We start from the raw sequence: 23,678 nt of genomic DNA on the forward strand, positions 1-23,678 counted from the left end.
CCAAATAAATGTGTATTATTTAAGTACCAGAGAAAGATTAGGAATACCTCAAAGGTCCAGATTACACCTGGACACCGAGAAGCATGTAAGAGAAAGAGCTGGAAGCAGATTGTTTGAAGCTTATTTAGAGTTACTCCTCCAAATAAAGGTTTTGTCTCAAAAACTGGACAGACAGGCCATAAAACACATTCCTCCCCCCAGCTGCTAAATCTCTGGACTAACTATTCACATCTTCCTTATTCTTTTACCAAATACTTACAATAAAATTATTGAGGAAATAATCACCATGCTTCTCCAGGAAAAGAAGCTGGCTGGGTACAGAATCTGTTTCAAGATTACCTGCCTGAAGATTATTCTCTCCATGTTTTAAATTAGTTGAGCAGTTCTCAGATACAACTGGAGTAAGATCCAAACCATCCCAAGGTGCCTGACTAGTAACGCCTTCGATCAGACACTCTTAATACTAATAATTTTTATAGCACTTGCTTAGTTTTGGAAACACATTTTTGCAGGCAACCATGTTTTGCAGGTAAGTTTCTAGTAATTATGGCAAGATACAGGGCATTAAAGCCAAGTTTCAACTCCTGTTCCTGTCTGAACTTACTCCATGTGTCTCCTTCCATGTACCTGTAAACCAGCATTCTCCAAATACACAATTTTTTTCAATACTATGAAAATTTATTGCAGTACAAAGCATTGCGTATGACGTTCAGCAGTACTGATAGTGCAGTCATATGGAAGTCAATACTGATTTGTTTCTAAAACTGTATTTTTTAATGTTATATATGATTACGCACACAAGTATGCATGTACATCATCTTGATATTCAGGCAATTACAGAAGTAATTATTATTTTATATGAAAAGCACCAAAAAAATGCAATGCTGTCTTGAAAAATAGCTCTTCTGGTTTCTAACAGAAATTTTGATGATATGGAGAAATAAAAGAAGAGGATCACAAATACTTTAGCAGTAAAACATTGCAGTGAGTGGAAATAACCAATGAAGAATACTTCTTAGATTTCATTTAGCTTGGTGTGACAACACCTCATTTCAATCTTACTGTTTTCCTGAAATGTCACATTTCACCTAAAAAATTAATAACTATAGGATGCTATCCTTGAACATAAACTTCACAGAAAAAACAAATTTGGATTACCTGTTGCTTCCTATTTGTCTTAAAGGAACATACAACTCAAAAGCATCCATCACTCTGTTTAAACAATTTACTTTTCATTCAAAAAAAAAAAATCAAAGAAAACAGCATATAGCAAAACGTGGGAAGCAGTAATGTGGGAAAAGATAGGCAGTAAATAATCAACAAAGCAAAATGAGTATCTTTATGACAAGTATACCGTCAAGTTGTAACAAGCCATTTCAGTGATTCTGAGCTGCGGATAGGAATTCCTTTGATGGGATGTCCTGCAACTCTTAAAACTGTGCCTGTACCAATAGAAAACTTGACTTACAATAGCTCATATCTTTCTTTAGAAAACGCCCTTAACTGAAACAAGCTGAGTTTCCTGCTCTCACATTTTAGGAAGTTTCAAGCTTTACGAAGCTAATGAGATGAGACGAGCCAGAAGACAAAACAATACATAGGACTCCTTTGAGTCAGCCTCTGAAAAAGATCAAATCCTACTCCTGGTATCAACCAGCAGCCCAGAGCATTTTGTCTAACATGGATGTTTTGAAAGGTGCAAAGGTCAGGATTTTTAATGGAGTTCCTTCAAGAGAATAAACCAACAAGACTTGACAGAAACTAATCACCCTGCTTTTTGGATGTGGAACAAAGGGAACAGAGTCATATGTAGTATTTAACCTTTCGTTAAACGACTCTAGCTAATTTCTATTCAAAGACACTAAACCAAAATGTGACTTTATGGTGCTTTTAAGAACTAACTCTTCCAACAAACCATTTATTCAAGGTATTACTAAACCTTGCATAGCAACAATGTTAATACTCCCTGTTTAATCTGGTTTAGATAGATTAATATCTGTCACAGTCCACAGCCTGTCTAGCAACTGTCAGGATGGTGTTCCAGAACCAGCATCAGTACTGGGTTACTATATGGACATTACACAGCTGCACACATGGTTAGCCAGTAATATAATGCAGCAGGTACCTCCTCCTCATGTTCTGTTGCAAAGCTTTGTACTAGTTTAGCACACTGTTTAAGAGTAATGTATCAACAAAAATGCCATAGCAGCAAGAACATCCCAATCACTTTATCTTCAAAGCAATGAGGTAGAGTAAGATGAGAAGACACTTATAACATGCGAGTCTTGTGTGGTATGTAGCAACATGTAAACTAGAAGAGATCCTGAAATGGGGAGATACTCATTTCACGTTTAGACTAAATAAGCCTTAGTTTAGCACAAACTGAAAAAAACATCTACCATCTACGACAATACACCTAGCACAAGCACATGAATAAAAGTTGGAGCCACCATAATAATACACTTCTGTAGCCAATAACATACCTACTAGTTCTAGGCACACGACACATTCAAATTTCTGTCTTTGTGGTAAGGCTGTATCCCATCACCTACCTCCAAATAGACCAGCTACAGAAGAAGGCTCATTGCGGAAATGAGAAGCATTAGGGTAAGCTTGAGGACCACAAAAAGAATCTGATAAGGCGTATCGCACAAGAGAAAGCCAGGAAAGGAGAAGAGGGAGAGTTACAGAACGAGAACGAAGATATACTGTTTATCTGCTAGTTAAAATTTAATTTCAGGTCAGTCTATAAATTCACATATACTCTAATAACATAGAACCAATGGAACAAAATCAATACACATCAGACATACAGTAAGAAACACGTTTACATTCTCTATAACACAAAAGGGGAAAGCATGGTTTCAAAGTTACAGCTATATTAGGATAAATACTTTTCTTTTTTTTTCCCAAGGAAATGCCACATTTTACACCCTTGGAAGAAATGAGTGTAAAAGCTTCAAGGCATTTTTCTTATACCTGAAGTATAAGGATACAGCCCAATAGTGGATTCATATTTGGTTGCCACAAAGGGATTTAGTTCAGTAAATGGATTGTAATGATCTAAAGAACCAGAAAGAGTTATTTTAAATCCACATTCACATTATCATAGCACCTTGTTTGTGCTACAGCTAAAACTGCATTTACATTTCACATATCAATCTGTCAGAAGGTCACACTTGTGTTCTACATATATCTTTAGAGAATGAGACATTGGAAGGGAATGCAGTGTATCAATGCCATCCACCTCCAGCAACTTCAGGGCTGTCATGTGATGACTACTACACAAACCAGCGAGTGTCACAAAAACCCACCAGGCTTCTTGTTCATAGCCTTGCTCTGCCGCAACTTTTTGTATGACTGCAGAACAAATTATACAGAGGAAACCGATCTGATTGAATAACAACCCTGCTAAAAAAAGCTGTATTTCAAATGATCATTCTACATTCACATGAACCATACAAGTTTTATTAGAAGCATGGGAAAGACCAATTAGAAGCATAGGCCAGATTATTACACAGTAGTAACAGTTTAAAGTATTTGTGTACTACTGCCTCAGCCAACTAATCTTCCCTGGGAATTGCAGAGAGAAGTTCACAGCAAGAGTTCTTGTGCTTGATCTTGCTTGCTTTCCCTTTCCACTAATCAAAGACAAGCTAGGAAACTAGGATGACAAAGTGCAGGCAGTATGAATATCTCTAAAGAGATCCCTTTGTTTTATCTCTGTTGACAACTATCAGAGATATCAAAGATCTCTTTGTTATAAGAGTCTGGATTCTTCTGTGATCAATTCTTGTGGGGTTCAACCTGCAAAAAGAAAGCCCGTGGTGCAGCACAATTGTCTTTAAATCTAGCTTTACTTAAGAACAGAACTGACGTATAATTAATTGATTTTTAGTCTATGAAAGCTAACTTAATTTTTCATATTGAAAAGTAATCCAATTACTATGTAGCTGCACCAACAAAAATGTTCGAAGGATTTCTAATGACAGCCATGTTGAATCACCTCCAAGGTAAGATTTCAACAGTTTTGAAAAGGCAAGTCATTAGTTTATTGCCTAGTAGGTAAACAGTTTGAGTAGACCAAGCACCAGAATGTGCATGGCTTTCTCAGTCTTGTTAATGCTAACACTACTGGGGGAAAAAACATCCACTACCAAAAAAGTTAGATTAAGCTCCTGTGTTTAAAAAGAACATTTCAACCTGAGGAACAAAGTAGCAGCATTTGCTTTTAATTCTCAGGCATATGTTGTATTTTACCTTAAAATTCCTAAGCATAAGAGACTGTGTAAAACCGCACTCAAACGACTGCTTTAACTATAACTAAGTGCCTTTACATCAGGTAGAATACCATCTAGGTAGCCAAGTAAGGATTTTAACACCATTTTCATGGCACAATTACTAAATCAAAGTTCTAACATAGCACAAAATCACCCCCAAATGACCAGCTTTTAGCTTCTGAAAGGCCCCACAAATACACTTCAGAAACTGAAATAATGTTAAAATTTTTAGGAAATAGGAAATTAGTTTAAAATGGTACTTTACCAACAAACATTTCATGTGTGGGTGTCCTACTGGTGAAAGTAGATACATCAGAAGACACAGACAGATGAGCAGCATCGTTAGTTTTTGTAAGGAAAGGATTTAGGTTGGGAATGGCATCATCAACACTATCAACAGTAGCAGAAAAAGGATCTGTTCAATTCCAGAGAGCAAGAGAAAGAAGAAAAGGGAGATGGATTTTAGTTACATGCTGCTTCCTAGGTATAGAGGAGTAAGAGTTAAGAAGAGTCCAGGAAGTCTAGTTTTCTCTCAACATCTCTAAACTTGGGATGACCTAGCTAATTAATTTTTAAATTGTCCAGAATTATCCATTCTCTGCTCAAGAAAAATACTACATATATTAGCTACATATTTACTTTTTTTTAATTAATACCATCTTGGTCTTATAAAGTGTGCTCCTTCCACAGCATGTTTTATACTGAAAATTAGTATGTTATTCCTCTTCAACCACGATCATTTTTTGCTTCAGTCAGTCATGCCCTGACACTTGCAACAAATTCTCTGGAGCAAAGACTGCCTCTTAGCATAACAGAGCTCCAGGTGCTAAGTGAGGATTCGATGCAATACCATCCTGAGGATAGCTTTAAAAACCCGAACAAAAACAAACAACGGAGCTGTACTTTTCCTTCTTCTTCAAACTGTGTCTATGGATTTTTTTTGTTGTTACTGGGCATCATGAAACTTTCAAGAGCTATGAATACACCAAGGTAGCATACAGGACAAAAGCACTTTCCTTACTACCTGGGGCATCAGGAGCAAAACGGTTGTTGTGGATATGCCATTAGCTGCAAGCAAACAAAAACCTGCTCTGCTTTGAGGGACAACAGCCAGCGAGCAGTGACGAGGAAAATGTTCCTTATTAAAAAACTGTCAGACTGTACTGGGGAATGAAGGAAATGTGGATCTATGTGAATCGCTTCCCAAAGAATATAGGAGAGTTTCAAGGCTTCCTGAGGATGGACATAATTGCCAAGCTAAAATAATCCTGGTACTCCAGGATCCAACAGATAAACAGGATAGGAAAGGCAGCTACAACACTTGTTGACAGAAGGAGATGTGGTTTAGCTGTCTGGCTTCAAAGCACATGAATCCTTGATGGAAAACTCAAGAACTCACTAGTGAGATCAGCAAGAGTTGCATCTAGCCCTATTTGTTCTATCGCAGTGCCTAGAACTGCAACTTACTCTTGTAGGCAAAACCACTACAGACAAATGCCTGAATAATAATTATAGGGGAGATTTCTTGAGTACTTCAGTTTCTGGCCTTTTTTTTTTTTTAAACCTGGTTAGATTACCAATTTATCCACAACTCCTGTAAATACTACTGTGATGTGTCCAGCAGCTTCAAAGTATAAGTTATTACCTCTCCCTGAATCTGATCTCCTGATTCTTAGCTATAAATCCCACACAGCTTGGTAAAATGTAGATTTCAGTCATATACAAGTTCTAAAGAAAATTAACTTTTAAAACCATAACTGCATTATTCTTTGCAGGCTTAATACAGTCTTTGATTTTCTGCAAGCTCAAGATATCTTATTCAGTAAGACCTGACTTCTCTCCCAAATTGCTTGGCTATGTTGCAAGAATGCGCGAAGTATGTTAAAAGGCCTTTTTCTACATCATTCAGTCAGCAAAATGACAGTGTCCAACACCGAATAAAGGATAAGCAGAATAAGCTAATATAGTATTTGTAATATATAACAGCAATACAAAACTTTGTATTGTCTTATATATGTTTTAGATAGTAATATTACCATCTAATGCACTTGTGGACATGCCAATCAGCCAGTCACCTGGAACTGAGTCCCTGCTTTCAAGTACTGCTTAAAACTGTTGTCTGCTTTGAATGCTATTCTAAAAGCTGTAGAACAAACAGATCTGACAATAAAACAGGTCAGATTATCCTTTAATCAGCTCCTGCTTGCTTTTTCTGTTGCTACTTCACATTCTTCTGATTCTATTGGTTCTCCTTGTAATTGGAAAAAATCCAAACAGATAGGTCAAACTGATTATTTCCACACTGATATATTTGTTTTGCTTCTGAAGTTTGGGTACAAATTGATAGCCGGCAAGTATACCAGACACAGCTGGAATGGTCTCCGAACAATCCCAATAAACAGCTCAGATAAAACAGTACGAAACAAGCTAAAAAGGACAAAGTTTTTAACCATATTTGTTTGAAACTACTGTCCACTGGAATTATTTTACAGATGCACTCAAAAGGAAAGTTACTAGATACTACTTTCTGTTCCCAAGTCCCAAGCTCGTATATAGAGTTTCATGTGTTTTGATTAGTAAGACAATGCAATGCAACTTTAGATTATCAAGATTTTCTCAGAAATGTAATCTGTTCTCGGACTCTTCGCTCATCTGCCTCATTCTAATTCTAGCCAGTGCGTTCAATCTTGTCCGAGTCTCAAAACTTGCAAACGCTAGTGACAAAGGTAACCGAAAATTAATTGGGTTCAGGCAATTTATATCCTTGCATATTCAGATTTTAAAAATTGCTGTCTCTCCTGACAGCAACACCTCAACATTTCTAAAGCCCAATTTCATCCTTGAATACACATGGCATCTGTTTGTGTCAATGGAACCACTCTGCATCTTCAGGCTATCATTAGGCATTAATGATTTGGGTGCATTTAAGAGTAATTTGAGTTTTGCAAACTTCTACCTTTAAGTTATTCACTAGAAGTATTTTACCTGAGAGAACAATGACAAAGTTTTTTCAGTGGCATCTCTTTCAGTTTGAAAAAAGTGAACTGAAAACATACAATTACAGAACCCATTCTCTGGGAGTTTTTAACCTCATTAGCTTTAACATTTTTGGAAGTGCAAGACAAAAGGCAGCAACCCAAACATAATGCCTTTGTAACAATTTATCCTTTTATTACACACCGAAGAGCTGCTGCACAAAATTTTTAACAGTAACTGATTTTAGTCCATTGCAACTCGTAGCTGGTTTGATACTTTCTCAAAGTCACCATATACACCAAATACAAACATCAGCATGTCAGAAAATTACCTAAGGGAGGGATGCTGTGCAGTGGTTAGAGCACAGGACTGGAAATAGTTCAGGTTCCATTCTTGGCTCTGCCACTGACTTGCCGTATGGCTTCAGACAAGTCAGTTAATTGCTCAGATTTCCCCATCTGTAAAATGTGGAAAGCACTTCTTATCTACCTCACCTATGTGAAGTGAGTGTTCATGTCTGTAAAGCTGAAGAGTTGTGGGTTGTGGGTTTTTTTTTTTATGAAAGGTAACACAAAAAATGGTGATCCCAGAATTTTAGCCTAAAATTTTAGCAGACAATCCGAAATCTTCACAGTTACTTAAATCTTAGAAGTATTTAGAAATGTGTCAATAGTAAGTAGATATATCAATTACTATTACTGAAGACTCTTACCAGGTACAACACAACATTGAACAGAGACTGACAAGCTCAATTTTCAGGTTAATAAAGAAATGCTAGATTGTGATGTGACTTTCAAGAGGAAGGTAATTTCCCCTTTTATCTCTCACCCATGAAACAAATAGGACAAGCTGAAACAGCAGATATTTTCCAGAAAGCAAACAAGATGAGCCAAAACATTTTTCTCCATTTCTAAACTCTAAGCCTATTAAAACGTTGAAATTTGTATGCATAACTCAATACACTCCTCACTGCATCTTTCTCAAAAGATGCTCTGCTCAGCAAAACGAAAGGACAAGTAAACTACCTTTATTTTTGAAGCTACCATATATATTAGTATTGCCTCCATCACTCAAAATTCTCTGTTATTTCCCTACAAACAAATGTGAGAAGGTACACACAATGCAAAGTACACAGCAAAAAGTAAACAGGAAAGTAGACTACATACACTGCTTATTATGAAGATGCATTAGATAACTGGAAAGATGTTTAGGAAAAGCTATAGCTCATAAAAAGAAATAAGTGAAGTAAAATTTCAGAACAGGATTATTCCAATGCCTACAAAACTTTGAAGCAGCCACTCCCAATTTTTCACATCATAAAAGAAAGCATTTTTACAAGCATCTGATTTATTAAAAAAAAATATCTGGAAATAGTCACATAGTTCAGGAGTTTACTATTTTATTAAGTGTCACTTATGTAGAAAAGTAAAAAGAAACATCTTTATAAGAGATTTTTAATCCTCCACCAGTATAACCAATGGTGCAAACAGGCAATATGTTACCTATATCAGAAGTATTCTGGAACACTGCAAAGCAGCAAAGAGAAAAATGGCTTTGAGTAAATGACTAAATGCTCTAACACTCAAACTAATCTTGAAGTAACATTCATGACTTTCTAGAATGCTCTTGCTTGCCTCCTTGGTTTAAGGACTTGCCCGTATCAATAAGATAATCTTAACATCTCATTCACTCCATCCTAGTAACTGGGCAGAATGGTAATTTGGGTGTTCTGAAGTAAATTTCAGAGGGAAGAGTTCCTTATAAATTTTGTCTCTTTAGTTAAAGAGATCTAACCACAGCTTTTTGCCAATTTGCCTTTGTAGTTAAATGAAATACAGCAGCGAATTTGTAAAGAGGTTCCTTATTTTCTTTTCGGTAACTAACTCTGGATTTTCTTGCTTGCTATGCATAGTTGTCACAGCTGCCTCCTCAGGCCTCATCCAAGTTATCACCTGCAAATTTGATTTAACATTAGACAAAATGTAAAATGTGTATTCAAGTTCCCATGTATGCAACATAGGCTATCTGGCAGACATCTTCACAGACCTGACTTCTCACAGCTAAGTTTCTGTAGCTTGCTGTGTGACTGCTGAAGACAGCAGTTATGAGGCTGACAGAGCTGGTCAACAATTAAAGTAACTTTGCTACTAAGAGAACTCTCATATCAAAATTCTTTGTAATCACTGCATGCTGCTACATGATTTTAATCCATACCCAGATTTTACTTTTTCCGCTCCCTTCATCCACTTGTAGCTTGTCTTTCCAAGATCTCTATTTTTAAGGAAGAAACAACCCACAGACTAGTGGAAACATTTATAGGAACATGGTCATAGCAATTAGAGCCTTAATCCAACTCAGAATTCTTACCTCCCCAGGTACTTCCTACTTGTGGAGCAGCAGATATAGGATGTACAGACGGATGAAAAGTTGGCTGCAAATCAAGCAGATCATTTGGCAGCTTTGAAGTGCTACAAAGACAAATTAATACAACCGTTTGAACTACATCACAGTTTTCAATACAAGGCAAATGCTAGCGACTATCAACAGTAAATAAAGCTGTGTTACAAACTGGTTGTTACAAAATGCATAAGCCAAAAATCAGAAAGTCTGGTGAACTTCATATTTTCAGTTCTGTAGACAAGTGTTAATTTAGTAAGTTCTATGTTATGCCAAGTGACTTTTGTCAAAGCTGCCTAAGACAGAAAGACAACCAGTCTTCTCATCTTCCTCACAGTCCACCACCAGGGCTATAGCACGTTACGTTAAGGTGCCAGGCAGAAAAGGACCTGGGGGTGTTGGTTGACAGCCGCCTGAATATGAGCCAGCAGTGTGCCCAGGTTGCCAAGAAGGCCAACGGCATCCTGGCTTGTATCAGGAATAGTGTGGCCAGCAGGACTAGGGAAGTGATCGTGCCCCTGTACTCGGCACTAGTGAGGCCGCACCTCAAATCCTGTGTTCAGTTTTGGGCCCCTCACTACAAGAGAGACCTTGAGGTGCTGGAGCGTGTCCAGAGAAGGGCAGCGAAGCTGGTGAAGGGTCTGGAGCACAAGTCTGATGAGGAGCGGCTGAGGGAACTGGGGTTGTTTAGCCTGGAGAAAAGGAGGCTCAGGGGAGACCTTACCGCTCTCTACAGCTACCTGAAAGGAGGGTGTAGAGAGGTGGGGGTCGGTCTCTTCTCCCAGCTAACGAGCGACAGGACAAGAGGAAATGGCCTCAAGTTGCACCAGGGGAGGTTTAGACTGGCTATTAGGAAATTTTACTTCACTGAAAGGGTTATCAAGCATTGGAAGAGGCTGCCCAGGGAAGTGGTTGAGTCGCCATCCCTGGAGGTATTTAAAAGACGTTTGGATGAGGTGCTTAGGGACATGGTTTAGTGGTGGTCTTGGTAGTGTTAGGTTTATGGTTGGACTCTATGATCTTAAAGGTCTTTTCCAACCTATACGATTCTGTGATTCTGTTCAGCCATCTTCAGCAACTTTTAAAAAACCTCATGAAAGCCCTGCAGTATGACAAAAGCAGACTGACAGAACGAACTCTAATGGGTTGCACCACCAAAATGTCACATCTAAATTCCACAACTCTCATCTTTCCACTATCAACCACTGCTGAGAAGCTGGCTTACATCTGAGTTAAAGAACTTTGGGGAACGCAAAATATAAGAAGCCTTGAAACACTATGTCACACATCAGTCGTGTGAATGAAAACTCATTTAAATGCACATTTCAGACTATTCAAAACCAAATTGAGACCTAAGAACACTCTTCATTTCCATGTGATGAAGTCAAATACAACTGCTGCAATAATTTCAAGAGTCAAATAGGAACAGTAAAATTCATCCTCTTGCAGAGAGTTCATTTCATACTTTAAATTAGTCCTTAAAAAAACCACGGAGTACTGGCATTCACCCAGAACTTTTTAGCACACGAAATGAACCAAAATTTGCGCGCACGGCCGCTGCTATGGACAGAAGCTAAGTCCCTGTCGCATCCAACCATCTGTTGAAATGAGACCGGCACAAGAGTTTAAAGGCTAGTAGCCACATCCGAGATCTCTATATATTCTCTTGCTGACCCAATCATTTGTATCATTCAGTTTTTACTATTTCATTTCAACAGTGACTGAAATCACATTTTGCCACTACTGCTCATATTAAAAAGCAGCATGGTCTGGCACAGCCCTGTAACGTGAGCAGCAGAACCCAGATAATTTTCGAGGTAAAGCTTGTTCAAGTTAATGATATAGGGATTAATCAGACACACTGCATCTAATAGCAAGCAACTGAACTTATGACCCAACACATCCCCTTCATGGCAGCTCCTGCTGTAAAGTCTGTTCTTTGCTCATAGCAGTCATACTGCCAGCAACTGAATTTAAACATGAAGACAAACTAGCATTTGGTTTTTTTAGAAGAAAATGCTCGTCTTCACTATGTAGCATTTCTGGTTGTTTGAAAAAGCTTTATCAGATGTGTTTGTTTCAGACCTCTTAAGAAGCAAGATCAGATATTTAAAGTTACTAGTTCAAAGCATATGCCCATTTCAAATATTTTGGCCTCTAAAAAGCAATTTAAAAGAAAATCTTTTTTGAAGGAAGTCTTTCAGTTACTAACACTGACAGATTCTCTAGCTTCTTATATGCGATTCAGTTATTTTTCCACGTATTTGGTGTCAAGTAATTTCTACAATAGCTTTCTAATGGGGAAAGAAAGCTGTCAAAGTGCTGACTACTTTTAAAGAACAGTAAAAAGCTAAAGGAGACAAGTAGATTCTTATGTGAGCTCTAACAGAACAACTAAAAGCAATCCTTCAGGTTTAGGATCACACTCAAAGCAAAAATATGCCTTCAGAGAGCTATTTCCTTCTATTCTGATAAAAGCACTGTACCTTCTGCTACTGCTTGATTTGATATGTATTTTACAGAATGAAGATCACACACTTGCTCATACCAACAGTTCCTCCTAGTTAAAGATCAGGATTAGCGAGCAGTGAGTACTCTTGCACTATCTTTACAAGTCCTTGCAGACAGAGATGTTCCAGATAAAACTCAAGACTGCAAAACCTGCCTCTCTCCTCTCAAACCCTGTTTCGGGCTTTCCTTTTTCTGAAAGTCTACCAAGAACGTTTGTTACCACTCTACTTTTAAAGATCTAGAAATGCAACATTAAATTCAGTATTCTCTTTATGACCTCCCAAACTGAATTTTTATTCGACTTTTCCCAAACTGACTTGTAAGGTTCTTTGGGGACAAAACATGTGTGTTTTACAGTTCCAACCATCTGGCTTGCCGACTAAGAACAGTTTACAAGGGCTGTCAGCAGTTGGTTCTTATCAGAAACTATTCTGCAAATGGATGATGAAAACACACTTTTAATGTTATTTACAGCAATAGTTTATTTTCCCCATCAACTTTACCCAAAACGTCATTTCTTATCACATTGCTAATGTACTCTAAACCCAACCAATCTTCTGCAATGGACACTGCAGCAGAAACGTAGAGGAAACCCTAGCTGCAGTGCATGTCACAATGAAGCAACACCATTAAGCATACCTGTTTGAAGAGCTAGGGGTAGAAAAAATATCAATGGCTGGTGTAGTCATTACGCTTCCGGCTGCAGTCGACACAGGAGAAGCTGCAGTTGTTAAAGAGGTATGAGGTTTCTTTGCAAGTTCTTTTAGACGTTGCTCCTGTTGGGAAAGTGAGCTGGCGTAAGAAATCCAGAAACAACATTTGTGTATATGACTTTGGAGGCAAGTAAAGCAGAACTAAAGAATTCTTCTCGTTTATTCCACACTAGTGTCAGCTACTTATAATTACAAAAGTCAGTGGTGCCACAAATCCTTCAGAAACTATTTTAACAAACCCTCTACAAGTTGTATGGTATAGGTACATAAGATTCTACTTCCAGCGCTTTGCCAACAGTATGTGTTCAGTATTAAATAGCTCTGGTTTTCCCCCTTGCTCCTTTAAGAATACTAATAAGCTATCAACAAAAACACAGGGAAAGTGTTTTCAATTGAAAATTCTGTATGCCTACCTTTAAAGCTTTTAAGCGAGCCTGCTCTTCCTCTAATGCAGCTTGTTTTTCCCTTTCATCAACTTTTGTGAGGGACAGGCCAGTGCTTGCAAGGGAAGAGACTGCATTGGAAAGGGTGGTAGCCCTAAAGTAATTGGACAGGAGAAAAGCTGGCTGTCAATAGGTGACACATGATAGGAACATCTAAAGAACACTTTGCTTGTATACACCCAGTCTCCTGAACTCTTTATAACATTGGTTATATCTTACACTGTACAATACAAAGTGATAAGTTTAAATAAGATACACCACATGAACAGCAAAACCAGAACGCCTAGAAATCATGCTATCTACGCTTACACACTGGATTTTCCCCCTTAAATGTTTCCCCTCCAAACTGCATCACAGAATTCATGTTTGAAGCCTTTGCTCTCTTCCTGTTTGCCTAAGATGGTATTATTTGTAGATACACAGGCATCTCCAATAATTCAAACTGTTGCTAATTTAACAGGTTTAGTTAAGAAACTATCAATGCAACCAGTATACCCCAGAGAAAAAGTTTGCAATTTATAATCATGTTTAAGAGTGTGCAAAAAGATTTAAAACAAATACTTAACTTCTAAAACAAACTAATCTCACAAAAGAAAGCAAATATTCTGAAAAGTAGCTAACAAAATGGTGCTAAGCCCTAATAATGTCACTACCGTAAAAAAAAAAAAATATATAAAATATTACTGCCTTATTTTTTGAACATGCAATGAGGAAATGTTATTTAATTTTGCAAGTCTTCCCCCGATATTAAGCTTTTTAAAATTTAAACAATGAAGTTAGTTGCCTAGAGGACTTCTCTAGATTGCACTTTGTATTTTAGCAAGCGCTCAAAATCAGTGAATGCCTTTTACCATATACATTATGGCTTTAATCCCCAATTACTTTAAAAAAATCTATTTTTAATGTAAGGACTTCTGGAAGCATTTCCTTGCTTTTGACAAAAAAAGGATTAAAGCTGAGATATACGAGTCTAAGGACATTAATAAATAAGTGTTGTATACCTTACAGAAGTCTAATTAACAACATAAAATGAACATTTGCAGGCAGTAAATGAAAAAAACCTTAGTTTCTCTTCAGAAGTTCAAGATTAGATGTTGAAAGTATAGCTACTACACGAGGGATTCCACAGCCAAGTGCTTGCAGCTCCTTAGATTCTAGTTCTGTTGACCTGGAAGAAGCTGTCTTAAGTAGTCAGCAAAAGATATGATAACTTGCTATTCTATCATTGCTAATACAATGTCTTCAACATAGCCTACACAAACCTTAGTTTATAATGAAATAAAAAATAATGGATTTAACATTTGATTCAACAATTGTTTAAAAGGACAAGGGCATAAGCACCTGCTTGCAGCTGTGGAATCTTTGATTTTCTTCCCTTCTAGAGAAGCTAAATGTTGTTCCAAAGCATCAAGAAGGCTACTTGGTGCCTGCAAAGAGAGACATTCAGGAAGAGATTTGAAGAATTTAAGGTGAAGCAAATCAGTAGTTAAAAGACTTTCAGAGAATGCAACTGTAGGGCAACCAGTACAACAGCTCAGAATACTTACACGGCATCTTGGCATCCTGTACATATTTAATTACTTAAAATATCAGGTGATGTACTCACCACACTACATTACTCTGTCATAATGACTCACCAGTAAGTACTGAAATATGTCAAGAGATATTAAAATTAACAGCTAGGAACCAGCAAGCAGACAATCGGAAGCAGTCACTATTTCAAGAGACACTAAGAAGGAAATTGTACCTAAAGTCTTTTCTATGTGCACGCTCTGCAAGCCTTCACAATGATTTAAATGAGCATATAGCCAAAAGCAAGCTTGCCAAAAACCACAGCTTCATAATATCATGTAGAAGTTTCATTATGTGAACTCATAGATATAAATTGCATCTTCAAGCATGATAGAAATAAGGTTGTCTTGAAACTCAATTAGAGTACAACAAAAATGATCTATAATATTTTACAATAGGCACTGACAGAGGTTGGATTTAATCACAAACTTGGAAATAACTTGGTGACAACGTACACAAGAAAGCGTAAGTGAATGCCATAATGCCAAGTTTTTCTGTTTACGCAACCCCAAAACAGACATGTACTTGCAAACACATAATAGGTTTATCTACCTGTGAGAGATCTGGTATGTCTCCTCTGTCAATTCCAACTTGCTGTAATAAAACAAATGAGCTTTAGAACCTGTTTGCTTTTGTTACAGGCAGAGATGCTCAAAAAGCAAACAACATCAAGATGAAGTAATGTAAAAAGCACAAACCTGTCCATATACATTTTAAATCTCCACAATCTGAACTCTATAACGGTTGGTTACAATAAATTCTTCTGTTAAATGTATACACATTTGAAGTGGGTGTGTTACAGAGATATTTTAACAGATACAACATTAGAAATATAACAGAGTAAGAATCGAGTGTTTTAGAATTTTAAGGCTAGAGAAGCTTTCCTATCCCACAATTTGTGTGGTAAATTCTCAGACCTACTGATATAGAGCATATATTTGCTAAAACAAAGCACCTTCAAAGTTTTGTAAAGAAGCTCTTTTCTAAAATGCAGATCAAACTTAAGATGTTCTGCGGCAGGATATATATTGTTACAATAGAAAGATTAATACTCTCAACTTCAGTTGATAGTGTTATCAGCTGAAGATAGCTGCAGGTAGTATCTCTGACAGAAATATTCTGTCAGGACAGACAGCAAGCCAAGCTTTACAGCTTAATTTTTTATTACGAGAGATATGAATAGTGAAGGAAAGCAAAACAAGAACAGGAGAACATCTCAACTGAGGAATTCCATAACACTAGGACACCAATTCAGCAATGCTTCAGAAACAAGAATGCAACAGACTAAATACATTAAAAAAAAAAACAAACCCAAACAAAACGTTTTGCAAGGTAACTGCTTTTTCCTCTATAAACACATCTATAGCCAAGACATCTTAAAAAAAAAAAATCATCACATGTTCATCTACTTGTCTCAATTTCTTATTTGCGAAGCTGTTCTTTAGTCTAAAACTTATGGCAGAATTGTGGGTTTCAAACTAGAATACAGCTAGCATCATAGAAAGCAGCAGATCACCATTAAGTTACTTTATTTGTTTAAAGCAAGGCTCTTCTTCAAAGAAAGCTCACAATTATTATGTAACCAAGGAAATTTTAAAATGCATATTTATACACCCTCCTTAAGTAAAAAGGTAAGCCAGTAAGTATTTTGTAGTCAGGTTTTTCAGTACAGTCCTCAAATGAACTAATCACCAGGGTAGAGACTGACAAGATAACCCTTGATGGAACTGCAATTAGGCTGGAAGGAAGAAGTATCTGCTTTATAAGAAAATAAGCACTTCATAAGCTGTTTCAAATAAAGGGCAAAGTTTGGCTGACTAAAAGTTTACCTCTGCAACTTTAAGGAACTCTGAGATCCGTGTCATTCTAGTGAGGAACTTCTTATATATATCAAGGCCTTCTTTGCACTGGTTCTTTTTCATATCAAAGTATTTTTCTATAAACGGTAAGAATACTTGCATTAAATAAGAAATCAAGCATTCTACAAAAGATATGCAAAGTAAAAGCATATAAAACAAGATAAACAGAAAATGCCTGCAGATCTGTTTTATTACGTTAACTGCAGAAGTCACTATGCCTAACTTGCACCAAATGACAAAAGCTCCGTCGAACATGAGCTAATGATCACATGTATGCAGTTACACCTTACCTTGCAGGTACTAGATCTCACAAAAGCATAACCACCCTGAAGAGGACAATCAAGCTTAAGAACAGGTCATCCAAAGAAATGTAAATTCATCCTCTTGGGAGGAAAAAAAAAAAAAAGAGGCAATTTTACAGTCTGGCAGTCAAACATCTACTCTATTCCAGTGGCCACATATCAGGCAAGATTTTGATATTCTCTGCCAGACTGATGCCTCTTGTTATGGTGTGGTCTACAATGAAGTGCAACTGATTACAAAACACCAGTGCTGAAAGCAAGAGGGTCCCACCCTCCTTCTTGAAATAGTGTTTTCAAGGCCTGCTTCTACATTAAGCTTCACTCAAAACATGATCGAAAGCAACTGCACACTAGTTCTTACTGGGGGAAAAAGAAGTAGACAGGGGCTTCAGACGGGAAGCATGACTGTCGTTTATTGACTAATTCTGGATTTTGCTTTCCATTTTGCAAACATTGGGTAATAACAGCAATCAGGTAGCTTGATCCAGTCACAGGATACAACCAAACTAAGCAAATCAACAGATTACCTTCAACTTAATTATTTTCCAAATTTAGGCTCCCCTGCATCTCCAGTGCGTGCAAATGAAAGGGCCTGAAGCCTGAATTTGTAATTCCCCTTAAAATACAAGATATGCTCTAGAAACATAATCCAATCAATCATTAAAACCAACCAACATTAAAGTATTGATAGTCAAGCAATCACAGATGCTGTGATTGCAAGTTTGTAACTGACCGTAACTTTTTCCACTTAAAGCAAAACCTGATCTTGTTTCTTAAAGAAAAGAACATCAATGCCATGATTTGGGTTTGCCACATAGTTCAATGAGACAAAAAAAAACCACTAACAAAACAGAGCAGTGCAAGAAAAAAATTAAGTGAAGAAAATCTTGAATTGGCTTCGCTTTCAGAAATTTACCCATCCTTGTATACAATGCAACAGAAAACGCAATTGGACAGAAAAACCTTGGAAATAAATCTGACTTGGAAATAACAGTAATATTTTGATGTTTTACAGTAAGACTATTTCAACTTCTCAAAAAAGAGCAGCTCTTTGCGATTGTTTACTGAGCTCCCTCCCCAAAGTTTAACACTGCAGAAAGCAGTTATATTTACCCAAGAGATTAATAATCCCTTCGTTGTATGCCGCGAACAGTCTAATGGCATCTTTGAAGAGGAGCATGAAGGCAGCATTAATTACACCATTTGTAAGTTCATTGCTGTTGACCTAGGAATATCAGAAAAAAGTTAATTTAACTGAATTGATCCCTTATTGGAAAGCTTCTGGTTGAACTCCAGTACTCTATCCCAAGGCATGCTTTCCAGTCATCTCACTGGCTATTAATGGAAAGCAGCAGCACAACAAATCAATGCAGGATCACTCAGCAGAGAATTAAATCAAATCATTTTGGCAGACATTTCTGTTAACTGATGTTAATCTTAACTAACATAACTAAAAGACAGAGGGCAGAAATAATGAACTTTTAAATGAACAAACAATTCTTACACAATGTACACAATAAACAACACTAATTTAGCACAAAGCATTCTCTCCAGTGAGCATCATATTTCTTTCTTCTGGTTTCTTGGGGGTATATCAATGAACAAAATTATCTGGGCTCTTTAAGCTGTGCAGATAACATAGAACCAAGTTGAAGACCTTTAATCTTGACCTATCTTACAAGCTTGTGCACATTTGTACAACAAAATTAATAGTATCTTAGACATGCTGCTAAACTTACACTGAAGTCAAGAAGTGCATCCATTTGATTTTGTATAATTGGTACAGTTTTTAGGAGTTTTTCTGTGCTCATTGTTCTCATCACTCCATCAGCCCTGTTGTGCAAAACAAAAGAAAATTCTTCACTTAAATTTTGAAGGCAACTGTTAGTGAGAAGCATAACGTAGAAAATAAAATAGGTCATCAGAGAAAACATTTAAATCATTGCCATTCAAAGCAGGCATTTTGATGTTTAGGAATACTGTCTAGCCCATACAACTGTAATAACTGCAGTGTACAAACGCAACAACTTTTATTAGGCCAAAATACGAATCCAAGATGATTTTTTATTCAGAGGAAATGAAACTGACAGTACTCAGAAATATAAAGAGCTATGATGCATCAGGTAACCGAAAAAATGCTCTGAAGGTTATTTCTGAAGCAAATTTTTACCTACGCTTTTTCCAATCACCTGATTGTTATTTCTTGTCAGTTTGGATGATTTCTTTTCAACTAAAAGCAGTAAGAAAGAATAAAAAAATGTGACGATAGTTTTTCAAGCTTTTTCAGAAAGATTATAGAGACTACATGACACTTTAATGGCTGACTACCAATATTTGGTTGTTCATTAGTTGTCCAGATTAAATAGACTAAGACCAAAAATATCCAAGAAAAGCAACAACTGAGGAAGAGATTAAATCACCTCAGTGACAAGAAACAACTACTTTCTGCAAGACAAATCAGACAGCCTTGCAGACACATCAGCATGCACACAGCAAACCAAATGTTTCCTGCAAGTGCAAATCTCACAGTGCATCTACACAGAAAAGGCTGTGGCTGTTCTCCAGGCTGGAAAGCAATGGGGAGCACACCGCTTCCAGCTTTCTGCTTGTGCCATATACTCCCTCCGAACAACAAACAGCAACTGCAATAAACCTAACATGGCAGGGCATGGGAGCAGAGCCCCTGAGAAAAAAAAAAAAAAAAAAAAAAAAAAGAGGTGTTGAAGAGGTACATTCCTGCCACCAGAACAGTATTCCTGCTGGCTCGCAGAAGGACCTCCAGGCTCATGCTGTGGGCTAAATAATTCACCTCATTAGGCCTAAAACATCTGATTATAAAGCAACCATGTAACACACTAGTGTATCTGCAGCCACCTGACCACACACATATCCTATATGCAGAAAAGGCTAAATGTTTTATGTTGTTGGGACTCCGACCATCTCTAAAGGCAGAAACAGTGAAAGGAGCCCAAGCATTCCCCTTTTACTTTACCATCACACTTCAAAACAAAATGGACTGTACAGTATTAGCTAGGAGGTATAAGGGATTTGGACAGCCTTCTCAGGCCAATTTCATATGGCTTTGTAACACTAATGAAAGATATCATTAGGCAGCCCACTACTGCAATTAACTCATTTAACAGTTTTAGGTTGAGACTTTTGTGGGTTAGTTAATTCTTAACTTCTAAGCACCAAGATAAATTACCCTGTGTATGGATGATAAAGGATGCCCAAATGTAAAACTAAAATTACATTTTTAAACTTTAAAAAGTACTGCATACAGAGACAATGGACAAAGATAGAAACTTTCAACCGTGACCAGTACATCCTCTCCAGCCTTCCCAATGAAGGAGATCTCCAGATTAATTCCATCATTCACTATAGCATGCAATTTTCCCAACTGCCAGTGCTCTGCACCGTGTTACTTTACATGTAAATAGGTACCTAGTCTCAAACAACTGATTTATCTTAAAGGAGCTCACTTTCCAGGGAAAATTTTAATTCCTGTAGACAAACTCTTCTGAGTAGCACCAACTACAATGTTCTGTTAAAAGTATTAATTGAACTACCTTTACAAAAGTAGTAAACTTCATACAGACATTGTGGGGCAAGAAAAAAGAAATACCAGGAAGGACTGCAAGGTGTTTTGCAAAACACCTGTATATTAAACATTCCAGAGCTAGAAACACAAGTAAATTGCATAGTCCCCTATACTACAGGCAAGACAAAGTAACTTTGTGATCTATCGTGGAAGATTTGTCCAAGCTTCTACTTTTTTGACATATACTTTGATGCATACCATTTTTCATTTCTTTATATTAAACTGTTTATGTTTAAAGAAGTAAAATTACAATAACTGAAGTAAAACATTTTTGCAATATACATAACTGGGCAGTTGAGCCTTTATGTGTCATGGGAGATATCCAACCGAGAAAAGCAGACATTACTGTCTGTACTAAGTTGAAGCCAACATTGGTATTTTTTGCTTGAATTACAGGACATAAGACAAAACCTCAAGATAAGCAAAACAAAACACAGTCCTTACCCTCTTTTTACTTTTGTGAAGTCAAAAGCCACTTGTCTATAGGAAACTGCCTTTTCATTCAGATACCTACTATACCGTCTGATAAACGTTGACATGTCATAACCTAAAAAAAAACAAGTTTCAGAAGCTTATTACTTACCTAGTCAATTAAAGATCAAGAACCTTACTCTAAATACAGTGCAAGATATTAACGCAAGACAGCTTCATTATATTTTTGCCTGATTTTGTATAGTTAATCTGTGTTACAAAGAACTGTGTACGTCATCGTAGTCACCATGTAAATCAAACAGACAATACTGCAAATATCTAGAAGACCTGAACTATGTGGAAGTTTACGCCTTACTTCCTAAGGAAATGACTTCCAAAAGCAAAACAAAGTATTTTTATGCAAGTTCTCTCATACTATGATAGAAATTACTACCAAAAAATTACACGATGCATTCATGAAGATGTTCGCGTCAACTCCACAAGACATTTTCTCATTTACAACTGAATAGAAAAAAAAAAGGCATTGAAGGAAACATTAAGACATGACAGAAATTCTTCTATGTTAAGACAGTGGCGATAGGAAACATTTAGATAACTGTCTAAGGATACAGACCAAGAAAAAGATCTGTTAATAATCTCTACTGAGACCATGGAAGTTAAGACTCAATGAAATGAGGCAATTTGGTAGACCCTTGGTTATCACTGAGCAGGTTTCTGTTCCCAGGCAACCACTCTGTGTGCCTGTTTCAGTACCTGAGGCAAAAATAAGAACCAGCTATATAAAAAGCAATGCAGAAAGTAAGAAACCACCTCAGGAGAAAAAAAAAAAAAAGACAACAGCTACATGTATGATCAGAACTGCACTGAACTGCAATGTAACAGTTTGGAAGGGTATATCAGCTGAAAAATCTGAACCAGAGAGAAACTTATTTGCCCATAGTATTAGTGTCAAAGATGGATGGAACGGTCTTCGAACAATCTCCCAAAAAGTTAATTTATTTATTTATTTTTTTAAAGACACAGTTCTTGTCTCACTGATGTGCTGTATCTGATGTACAGATGAAACATTCTTTGAAATTTAACTTACTAATCAAAATATACCTCTCCAAATGGAGAAATCTCTTCAGAAATAGGAGGAATACTAAGTCAGATCTGTTTAGCTAAGAAAGTTAGAAGCATTTTTAAGTAAGCCTTTCCCAAAAGATGCAACAAATTCCTCCAGCAGACAGCTTCTGCCATGCCACAACAGCATTTTAAATTAAGAAACGCAGTCTAGGGTAAAACAGACAGAAAAACTACTTCTTAAATGACACGGTCCATTAGAGTTACCAAGTTGTATTTACTGTCCCCCAGCATGCTACTAACTTTTTCATTAAAAGACACCTTACCTTGCAATCCACTTTTGTCTAGGAAATTGCTCAAATTAAACAACGTGTTTCTGGACGCCAGATACTGGATAAAACGCTAGATGAAAGGAAAAATTTGAATGCTTTTACTATATTACCAATGAGCTGGTAACAGTACTAGAAACTCTTTTTATCCAGCTTATGAAATTCAGCTTTTATGCTTTAAGACTGATTTCAAATCTGGAAACTATTAGAAAAACTCAGCTAAACTTTCAAATGAAGCTAGTTATTATTTTTTATGTAAAAACCCGTGAACAAATCAAAGTCACATAGATATTGCATGAAAGCCTCTGACTGAAAGACTTTGTTTTAAGCCAGAATATGGAACTGGAACCTTCTGAAGAAATCCCCCCAAATACATTCGCATTTTACATGCTCACAATTATTTCACTAACTTCAATTTTATAACAGTTGATTTCATTTTACCAGTTAGCCACAGCATCTTTGCTTAGCATACAATTTTAATAGCACTTCGCTTAAATATGAAAATAAGGTGATATAAAGATTAGTTTGATTATAAATCAAATGTTAAATAAATATAAGAATCCATATAAAACATTCACACAGTATCACACTTAGTACATCTCATTAGTTACATATAATTCTGAATTATGTTTCATAAAAATGAATGATGCTATTTTCATCTTGTAAAGACACATTTCAGATCACTGGCATCACATCTTATTTAGCAGGAAAAATAATTTTGCCTTATGAACCACCGAGCTGCTACAAAAATAAACCAATCATTCACTTGTAATAACATTTTGACAGAGGAAAAAGTAGTTCTGATTAGTGTAACATGTACTACTGAATTATTTTCATTAGCATAAATACATAGGTTACATAGAAAAAAGACTGGAGAAGGGTAAAAGCACTCAGTACTTGGCTATAAATGAATTAAGCAAAAGCTGGAGCACCAAACGTTTTTCATGGTTTTTTTACAGAAGGATTTAGAGAATCTCTATAAACGTCAAGAAATTTTCATAAGCACTCGATTTCCATGTTCATCGTTCGAGTACTATTTCTAGCTGTGAAAAGTTTCATCTTGAGCAGCAATCTTACCCTCATTACTTCTGTAACACATTTGGCAAGCAAAATTCGTTTGGCAGTTTTATTCTTAAAATGGAAGATATTTCAGACCATGGTCCCATGAAATACCTTTAATTACTATGAAGTGTATTGGTAT

General features: G+C 36.7%; 1 protein-coding gene across 4 annotated transcripts in view; it reads right to left on the minus strand.

Moving 5' to 3' along the window:
* The window catches only part of PICALM (phosphatidylinositol binding clathrin assembly protein), a 71,989-nt gene that overhangs the window by 17,677 nt on the left and 30,634 nt on the right, over positions 1-23,678 (minus strand). For all 4 annotated transcript variants that reach the window (XM_072850815.1, XM_072850813.1, XM_072850812.1 and 1 more), the window contains 10 exons: positions 22,475-22,550; positions 21,099-21,201; positions 18,793-18,886; positions 18,167-18,278; positions 16,722-16,828; positions 15,445-15,486; positions 14,662-14,747; positions 13,291-13,414; positions 12,804-12,940; positions 9,624-9,724 (listed from right to left, as the gene is read on the minus strand). In XM_072850815.1, the coding sequence (XP_072706916.1) occupies positions 9,624-9,724; positions 12,804-12,940; positions 13,291-13,414; positions 14,662-14,747; positions 15,445-15,486; positions 16,722-16,828; positions 18,167-18,278; positions 18,793-18,886; positions 21,099-21,201; positions 22,475-22,550 (982 nt within the window). The remainder of the gene's footprint in view (positions 1-9,623; positions 9,725-12,803; positions 12,941-13,290; positions 13,415-14,661; positions 14,748-15,444; positions 15,487-16,721; positions 16,829-18,166; positions 18,279-18,792; positions 18,887-21,098; positions 21,202-22,474; positions 22,551-23,678) is intronic.

Source organism: Ciconia boyciana, chromosome 1 (assembly GCF_034638445.1).
Source record: "Ciconia boyciana chromosome 1, ASM3463844v1, whole genome shotgun sequence".
In the NCBI taxonomy this organism is placed as follows: domain Eukaryota; kingdom Metazoa; phylum Chordata; class Aves; order Ciconiiformes; family Ciconiidae; genus Ciconia; species Ciconia boyciana.